This window comes from Elephantulus edwardii, unplaced genomic scaffold (genome assembly GCF_000299155.1).
Source record: "Elephantulus edwardii isolate Elephantulus edwardi_28Jun2011 unplaced genomic scaffold, EleEdw1.0 scaffold00049, whole genome shotgun sequence".
Lineage (NCBI taxonomy): Eukaryota > Metazoa > Chordata > Mammalia > Macroscelidea > Macroscelididae > Elephantulus > Elephantulus edwardii.
This window is the reverse complement of record NW_006399799.1, coordinates 10,947,389-10,948,360: the sequence shown is the minus strand read 5'-3', so window position 1 is coordinate 10,948,360 and position 972 is coordinate 10,947,389. Positions and strand designations below refer to the sequence as shown.

The following is a 972-nucleotide window of genomic DNA, read 5'->3' as shown; positions in this document are numbered from 1 at the left end:
GTCAGAGGCATCACTTCCTCGCCGGCTGCTGGCTCGACTCCCGGCTCGACTCCCTGCCCGACTCCCGGGGCGACTGGCTGACTTTTTAGGGTCTGTAATTCAAGAATAAATTTAACAGAAATTTAGCAGATTTAACAGAAAGAAAGGGATAGAAAAACAAAGAATAAGAGACCAAAGTTCTGATCCTATTAACCTGATATGCTATGACCATGGACCCTGGTTTCCTTAACTACACAGTGATTGCCTTGTGGTTCTACTGGAGCCCTTTTCTTGCTTTGTGGTTCTACTGGAGAAGTCTACTTCCTAAGGATTAGAAACAAACTTCTATCAGTAGCAATATTCATTTACATGCCTCAAAGTGGATTCATTTTACCATGAATAATTGATACCGTTGTTGTTATGTGCTGTCGAGTCACCTGCGACTCACAACGCCCTATGTACAACAGCTCTGAAGCCTGCCCTGTCCTAAGCCAGCTGGGGTAATTCATAGGCAGATTCAGAACAGAAGTGAAATGAGGACAATCAGAGCCAGGGCGTGGGCTAATAAATAGGGGGTACTGCTGCAAAAACTATTAGCTAACTGCCAAAAAGCATTTTCCTCCTTTCACATTCTCTCAAATAGCTAAGTTCTGATCAAGGACAGGTAGGTTCACCTGTGGAAGAATCAGCTCTTTGATGGCAAGGTTACAGCATGCAGTGGTACATGCCATCATATATCTGGCAGGTGTCTCTGGTGATCATGTCAAAATGCTGGTCTCACTATTTGCTTCTTGGGAAGCAAGTGAAGTATATCTGACAGACTGTTCTTTCTGAGTTCCTGTCCTGGCCATTTCCTCTCACTCCCACCTTGATCCAGAGGTGCAGGGTAGATACTTACCTGCTCGATTAGTTTTGGCACCCGTAGAGGCCGGGGAAGAACTATTGCTAGTATCACCAGCAAGGGATGTTCGACTAGAATGAAAAGTTGGTGTG

At 45.1% G+C, this 972-nt stretch overlaps 1 protein-coding gene across 1 annotated transcript in view; it reads right to left on the bottom strand.

The window, feature by feature from the left end:
- Positions 1–6: 6 nt before the first annotated feature.
- LOC102871467 (microtubule-actin cross-linking factor 1-like) overlaps positions 7–972 on the bottom strand; it is a gene marked incomplete at its 3' end in the record, with an annotated part of 301,457 nt that continues 300,491 nt past the window's right edge. The window contains 2 exon segments of the mRNA XM_006886487.1: positions 7–92; positions 878–969. Of these exon segments, the coding sequence (XP_006886549.1) occupies positions 7–92; positions 878–969 (178 nt within the window).